This window comes from Physeter macrocephalus, chromosome 18, assembly GCF_002837175.3.
Source record: "Physeter macrocephalus isolate SW-GA chromosome 18, ASM283717v5, whole genome shotgun sequence".
Classification (NCBI taxonomy): Eukaryota; Metazoa; Chordata; class Mammalia; order Artiodactyla; family Physeteridae; genus Physeter; species Physeter macrocephalus.
Genome location: NC_041231.1, coordinates 79,964,782 through 79,973,013, shown reverse-complemented (window position 1 = coordinate 79,973,013; position 8,232 = coordinate 79,964,782). Strand labels below are relative to the sequence as shown.

Sequence of the window (8,232 nt, the reverse complement as noted above, 5' to 3'; positions counted from 1 at the left end):
TGTGGGATCTTCCCGGACCGGGGCACGAACCCGCGTCCCCTGCATCGGCAGGTTGACTCTCAACCACTGCGCCACCAGGGAAGCCCCTGGAGGAGAGTTATTTTTGAGGTTCAGTTTCAGGTTGTGATTTGATTGCGCACCCAAAGCGGGCATGTCAGTTTGGGGAGCTGGTTGAGGGAGGAGTGGATGGTTGCAAGGACACAGCTGGAAATGGCTCTTTCCATTGCAGCCCAGGACAAGTTATATCACTGTTCTCACCGATACTGCTCAAACCTCTGCAGCCCAGAGGCATTCAAGCCCACGAATTTTAATCAATAGCTTGTTTACCTAATCCGATTAGATGGTTCCTCATACTCAGTGGTTCTGGGAATCCGAAAGGAAAATAGTCAGGTCAGCAATGGAGTTTTAGGTATGACTCAGCTGTCCAGTAAGGTGAACCACTTATCTCTCTTTTCTTATCAGTTTAGACCAATAAATACAGTATCTGGAAGGACAAAGTGTATTTGTATGGAAACTAATCAGGAGGACATTTGGGGCTCATTTGGCCAAAATAAATTTCATGGTCTTTGAAGTTAATACAATAGACTCATACTGATTTGGATTACTTGGGGAGCACTCCCCTCATGATCCCTGCCTTCTCCCCCTTTTTGGTCTGTCTTACTGTCTCACCCTGATTTCTCAAATGAGTCTTCTAAGTTAGCACGGTTACAACATGGCTATAGAGCAAAAAGAGCTCTACTTTTCAAGTTTCTCCAAAGGGACTTCAAATATCTGGTGGATCCATTGCCTTCACTGGCCAAGTTTTCCCAGAGGCCTTTCTTTTAAGTCTTAATATTTGCTTCACCACAATAAGTTGGGAGGAGTGTTGTCCTTTTGTGCCTGTGAATGCTTTAAAAAAGTAAAGAGAGGAGCTCAGCCAAGTAGATGATTTTCCAACTGTCCTGTTCCTTGGCTACCAATATAAATAAGAGCTGTTGCAGCCACATTTTCCAGTTAACAGAGGGAAAATATACTTATCAGTGGTGACTGCTTTTAAAAATAACATTTCTTGTTTTTCTAATTATAAAAGTTAATATGGCCCTGTAGAGAATTTGGGAAGCTTAAAGGAGAAAAAGGAATAAATTAATTTACTCAGGATCTCTTTTGTGACTATTTTGATAAGTTTATGTTCAAATCTTTTCCAAGAGGATACAACCCGCTTCTGTGGACATCTAGCTTTCTTGTTTAGAGGATTTGTCTTCTTTTTTAGTATCTGAATCTTATTATAAGTGCTCTGTATTTGCTATAAACTCAATACTGAACCATGAACTTTCTGAACTAAGAAAATAAAGAATTAATTTATTCCACACATCCTGAGGCTTCAATTTCTTATTAGAGAAGTCACAGGTAACACAATGCTTGAGTTGCAGTGCTGCAAAACAATTTTTTTTTTTTTTTTTTTTTTTTTTTTGCGGTTCGCGGGCCTCTCACTGTTGGGGCCTCTCCCATCGTGGAGCACAGGCTCCGGACGCGCAGGCTCAGCGGCCATGGCTCACGGGCCCAGCCGCTCCGCGGCATATGGGATCCTCCCCGACCGGGGCATGAACCCGTGTCCCCTGCATCGGCAGGCGGACTCTCAACCACTGTGCCACCAGGGAAGCCCATGCAAAACAATTTTGATGGATATTGTCAATAGTAAGGTAAAGGGAGGAAAGAAATAAGTTTCTAGGGGCAAATTTTTTTTTTCCTGCTAGGAAAAAAATGCAAGTAACTTTAGAGAAATCTGGAATGCAACCAGCTACTGTGTATCCTGTACATAGTGACAGATATCTATACTTGGTAGAGGAATAGATTTTCTAGAAGGATGCTTGTCAAATGGTCTTTGGCTTTAGCTGTGGCTGTGAGCTCCATTGTGGAGATGCTAAAACCATTCCTAGCGGCATTTTCCCATTCACTTGACTCACTGTTAACGATTGGACGGCATCAATTCAGCATTCTGCCTTCCAAATTATGTTAGAAGTCATGTACTTAATTTCCACTGATAATATCCTTTGGCAAAATTGGGGGGAATATTAAATATTGAAAGTTTTGAACTGAGTTCAGGAAATAGGTGGGCGGATTTCTTAGGCTGTTGGCATGTGATTTGTGGGCAGGAATTTCTTTTTTAAAGCAAGAACAGTGTACTATATTGACTGGCCGGGTCATCCAGTGTACTGTCCCTGAGAACCAGAGTGTAGACAAGTGTTCTTTGTCTAATTGAGTGAATAAAAAACATGTTTTGGCATGAATGGCCATGTGCATTTTCAGGGAGGAGGGGCACATGCATGCCAGGGCCTAATGAATTCAAATCTTAAAAGCGTATCCATAAAACTTGCCTGTGGATCAGAAGGGGGCTGGTGAGAATGCGTGATACCCAAGCCTTCAGATTGCCCTGGAAGCAGAAGCAGGATGTGGGTGGTTGTACAGGGGAAAAATGCTGTTGGAACATTAGATTTGCCGTGTGCGAGGCCTTCAGAATCTGCACAGTTGCAAGAATTTCTCAGGCCGTGAAGCTTGTAAAAGAGGCAGTTGTGCTTTGCTTTGTGCGTTTTACAACTGGTGAACGTCATCCTTTGAAACAAGGGGCAATGTCTTCCTGATTGAGGAACTTGAAAACGTTTCTCTTGACAAGTGGGAGTCGAGTCATGAGGTTTCTAATGAGCGGTGATTAACAGCTCCGGGAAGAGAGCACATCACTGTCTGCACCCTGTCCCGTGTCATCTGGCCACCTGGCTCCCAGATTTCCCTCTGTGCCAGAAGAACCAATAAAAATATAAGTCAACCGACTAGGAGATGCCACCAGTGTCTGCCAGTTTTCTAGGGTATGGTGTCAAATGACAGGGGCAACTGGAGATGTCCAGCTGGCCTGAGTTGAGCACTGACTTTCTCCCCGGGTCTGTGTGCCCTCTCTGGGCCGTAGTCATTTCACCTGCAAAACGGGGTGATACCACTCATCACTTACGGTCATCTCCACTGTGCTTTCTTGTTATCTTCTCTCTGATCCCTGCCCTGGAATGCAAGCTTCACTGCCTACCTTACATCCTGAAGAGCCTATCCACTGGCTCCAGCGGGGTGGTTCTCCCTCTCTCCTTCTAGCCGCTTTTGCTCTGGTGTTCTCCTGTTCTCATTTTTTTCAAGCAGTTTTATTTACTTCCTGAGCTAGTTTGAAATGGGAATCAGGAAACGGAGGGTTTAGTTTTAGTTCTACCACTTCCTGGCTGGTGCCCTAAAGACAGTCATTTACCTTCTCTGGGCCTGTTTCCTTACTTGTAAAGAGAGGGTGTATTTATTTGCAAGGGCTGCCATAATAAACTACCACAGACTGGGAAGCTTAAACATCAGAAGTGTATTTTCTCACAATTCTGGAGACTAGAAGTTTGAGATAGAGGTGTCAGCAGGGTTGATTCTCCTGGGCGTGTCGAAGATGGCCATCTTCTCCCTGTGTCTTCAACATGGCTTCCCCTCTGTGTGTCTGTGTCCTAATCTATTCTTATAAGGATATCAGTCATATTGGATGAGGCCCCAGGTGTACCTTAATTACATCTTTAAAGGCCCTATCTCCAAATAGGAGATAGGAGTTATGAGTTCAACATACGAATTTTGGGGGCACATAATTCATCCTGAAACAGAGGGGAATATGCTGGATAATATCTAAGACCATTTCCAGCAGTATGAAATTATATTTTTTTGAGATCTTCCTCCTCACTTTCTTGCCCACTTTCACTCCTGTGAGGTAACAGCTTGGTACATATGCTTCCTAATTTTTAATGTCCATACATATCCTCACGTGAGTTTTGAAGGGTGTGTGTGTGTGTGTGTATCTAGCAATAATGTAAGTTATGGACTGTCAAAATGGGAGAATTTATCCACAAAATACTAAATGGAACCAAAAAAAAAGCATCCAAGAAGGGCTTTTAATTTCATTTTTTTCTATAATTTTTTTAATTTAAAAATTATTTCTATCTTTATTTTTTATTTTATTTTTTTAAGAATTGAAGTATAGTTGATTTAGAATCTTGTGTTAGTTTTGATGTACAGCAAAGTGATGCAGTTATCCACATATATGTATATTCTTTTTCAGATGCTTTTCATTTAGTTTCTATAATTTTTGTTTGTTTGTTTGTTTGTTTTTTGCTTCATTGGGTCTTCGTTGCTGCACGCGGGCTTTCTCTAGTTGAGAAGAGCCGGGGCTACTCTTTGTTGCGGTGCACGGGCTTCTCATTGCGGTGGCTTCTCTTGTTATGGAGCACGGGCTCTAGGCGCGTGGGCTTCAGTAGTTGTGGCGCATGGGCTTAGTTCCGGGACATGTGGGATCTTCCCGGACCAGGGCTCGAACCCGTGTCCCCTGCATTGGCAGGCGGATTCTTAACCACTGCGCCACCAGGGAAGTCCCAGTTTCTATAATTTTTGAAGTATATAATTCAAAATTGTTTGTTTCTTTCCACAGCTGGAAACTGACAAGCTGGCTCTTCCGAGTAGCCCCAGCCCGCTTAGCACGAGCCCGGTCGCCAGCCCCAACCCAAAACCTGAGAATTCCACGCTCCTGACGGTGGAGCCCTCCCCGCTGGATAAGAACAAGGGCTTCTTCGTGGACGAGTCCGAGCCCCTCCTTCGCTGTGACTCCACGTCCAGCGGCTCCTCGGCGCTGAGCAGGACCGGATCCTTTATAACCAAAGGTACGGATGGCTCGGACCCACATTCATTCTTCAGCCTCCCCTCAAAGAGCCCGTGGCATCTCTCGCTCCATCAGGTCCCCATTCCAGTAGGGGCTGGATCATCTAAATGACCTGCCGTGGACTCCGAGGTGAGGCTGGCCTGCGAGAAACGACGTCATTAGCCAGTCGGGACCTGCCTAGAAAATCTTTATAGCCCCGACTGTCTGGCCGGGAGCCTGCGTCCAGGAGTATCGGTCACCCTTGATCCTCACGATGCTATCGAGTGTGTGTTTCGGGGAAGGTCTGATAACGTGTAGTCTGGCCGGGTTTTTTTTTGTGTGTGTGTGCAAATTATTTACTAGGCTTGCAGAATCCAGGGATTTAAAGTATAACTCATCTTGATAGTCTGGAGTAGAGGTTTTAGTGACTCAAATTAAAATTCGCTCTGTTAAGCTTGGTTGCAAATAACAATGTTTAAACATCGTGGGTTGGTACTTTTGGTAAATAATTTGCCACTCAAATTAAAATTCGCTCTGTTAAGCTTGGTTGCAAATAAAAATGTTTTAAACATCGTGGGTTGGTACTTTCGGTAAATAATTTGCCACTTGCAGTTTTGATTAGCAGGGTAGGGAATTAGCATGTACACTATACTGATGACAGGTTTTTGTTAGAAATTTCCTAGTTTGGGTAACATCGGTTATATTTTACTGAAAGGGTTATATTTTATGTTGTTTTTTATATATTTATAAAATAATTCTATTTTACATATTTATATTTTATACTTTATATATTCATATATCTCTATACTTATATAAAGATTTATATTTTAGTTTATAATTTATGTTACATATTGTATTTTAGAGAATACATTTTATAAATGGTAATAGAAGTTATAGTTCCTCACTCCATTGTAAGATATGACCCAAGAAGCAATATTTTCTTATTCATGTGCTTTTGCTCTTAGCAGTTTAATTTTAAAATATGACAATGTAATTAGGAAGTCAGATAAGCCGATTATTGACTTGGGATGTTTGAGGGGAAAGGCTGGGCTCATATCTTTGCTTACTAACATGTTACAGATGGGGAAAGTAGTGAAGTTTTGTTTTTGTTTTTGTTTTTTTAAAGTTTCTTTAAATATTTCAGCATTCTCCTGAGTTTTAGGAGAATTTCGGAGACGTCATTTGAGTCTAGGCAAATATCAGGTTCCATCAACAATGTATTCAAGCAGATAAGCAGGTCCTTGTCTGATCTCTGTTAGGCGCATCTTGTTTGTTACCTTACGTGCAACATCGGTTAAAAACCACTGTGGTGTTTAAAAATGTGCCTGAGCTTCACTCCCTCACCTTGCGGGGTGGGATGGGGACAGCCTGGGGAGAGGGTCGCTGTCACCTTAGCTCTCCTCCATCCCCCAATACAGTCCCGTTACAGCTGTCCCCTCTCCTCTCCTCCCTGCAGAAAAGAAGGACACAGTGCTACGACAGGTGCGCCTGGACCCCTGCGACTTGCAGCCTATTTTTGATGACATGCTCCACATCCTGAATCCCGAGGAGCTGCGGGTGATAGAAGAGATTCCTCAGGCCGAGGACAAGCTGGACCGGCTGTTTGAGATCATTGGAGTCAAGAGCCAGGAAGCCAGCCAGACCCTCCTGGACTCTGTTTATAGCCATCTTCCCGACCTGTTGTAGAACACGAGGAATACTGCACTCTGGAAATTACTCAATTTAGTGGCAGGGTGGCGTTTTTATTCTTTTTTTTAAAAATTTTTGTTTTTTGGGGTGTGTGTGTGTGTGTGTGTGTGTGTGTGTGTGTGTTTAACAGAGTATATGGCCAGTGTTTTGAGTTCATTCTTTCTTTCTTTTTAAAAACCCTCCTGGGAAGTTAGCATATAAGCCTTTCAACTGTTTCAGAATATCCACCACTGAAGTTCTTTTAGGTTCCATATTTTCTCTGTTTTGCCTTTGTATGTATTCTCAAAATTGTTCTGTGCACTTTAAATTCACTTAATGTATCACAAATACAGTGTGGTTTTTCCCACACACTGGATTATGAGGCTCTTAACTTCTTAAAAGTGTCATAGCATCTTGTGAATTCTAGAAGCTGTGTTCATGTCTCAACATTCACATCTGCTTTATTATTATTATTATTACTATTTTATTATTTGCCATTTATGAATTTTCTTAAGGGTTCAAGAAACGTAAGACCCCATTGAGTTACTGTAATGCAATTAGATCTTGAGGTATCTTTTTAACATGCCTTGTTGGATAGTTCATATTTATGGCTGAAACTTGACCACACTGTGGCTGATTGTATGGTTTTCACCTGGACACCGTGTTGAATGCTTGATTATTTATGTTCCCCTTACGCTAATCTGCTCTGGGCTGGAGACATGAAATCCTCACAAGCCATCGTCATTTGCTATTTGAGTGGCTTGACAACTGGGCCACCAAGGAACTTGAACTTCAACTTTTAGAGATTGAGCTGTTCTAGAACACATTGCTGCACTTTGGAAAGTCACAATTGAAGTGCTGATGACAAATGACACCTTTTCCAAAAGGAATTTGTCCAGCTTTGCTTTACAAGATGTCTTGTTTTTTATACACACATAGTCGATAGGTCCGGTCTGCCCTCAAGGCCTTGGTCTTGGTGGATTTCCTTCATTCAATCACTTTAGTTAAAAATGGCTGCAGCTGTAAGAACTCTTGTCTGATATATTTGCAACTCTGCTCCCATTTATAAACGTGCTCTTTGATGCTTAGTTGCTGAATTCTAATGCAAAGGTGGTGTGGACTCCCTTTGTGTGGGTGGGGTTTGTGGGTAGTGGTGAGGGACTGATATCAGAAAACTGCCTTCAAGTGTACTAATTTATTAATAAATATTAGGTGTTTGTTACTTGAGTAGTTGAGTATATTTAATCCTTGCCTTGTTCGTGTGCTCATGTTATAACGCTTTGATTAGTCTCTTGGAAAAGTGTATTCTAAAAACCTGAGCGTTTCTAATCTGTGAACCATGCACATTCGCGAAGATTTGTGTTTGGAAAAGTACCTAGAGACTCATAGAGAGGGACTTCCAAGCATTGAGGATGAACAAGCATTTCCTAGTTTATTGGGGGTAAATCTGAGGCTCCTGCTTTTGAGATTGTCTCTGCTTTAAGAAATGAGGATTTGGAGGTGGAGAGGTATAAATGCTGACTAGGCTTTGGATTATATTCTTCTTAACTCATTTCCATCTTGGAAATTAATACTCATGGACAGGTCTATATAAGTTCATGGGCCTGTCTACACAAGTTCATAGGCTTCTATATGAAACCTTATTGCCCCTGATTAACTTCAGGGGGCTTTCTTGGCAGTATGGCAGGGTAACATCTTAAGTTGGCGGGATATATTACATTATATTTTATCGATTATGTTATATTTTATATTTCATTGCTTATCTCCCTTAGCTTGGGAACCCTGGCTCTACAGAATTCTCACAGCCAGAACCCTCGGCAACTTTCAGTTCCTCTTTCCTTGAGAAATTGGAAGTAGATACACTGTCTGAACACTTCGACACCCATGTCAGT

The 8,232-nt window shown here is 42.2% G+C and overlaps 1 protein-coding gene across 2 annotated transcripts in view; it reads left to right on the top strand.

Moving 5' to 3' along the window:
- Nucleotides 1–7,567, top strand: part of TNFRSF21 (TNF receptor superfamily member 21) — a 68,701-nt gene extending 61,134 nt beyond the window's left edge. For both annotated transcript variants that reach the window (XM_024122125.2, XM_055079727.1), the window contains 2 exons: nucleotides 4,466–4,694; nucleotides 6,129–7,567. In XM_024122125.2, the coding sequence (XP_023977893.1) occupies nucleotides 4,466–4,694; nucleotides 6,129–6,358 (459 nt within the window). In that variant the 3' untranslated portion in view covers nucleotides 6,359–7,567. The remainder of the gene's footprint in view (nucleotides 1–4,465; nucleotides 4,695–6,128) is intronic.
- Nucleotides 7,568–8,232: the final 665 nt, after the last annotated feature.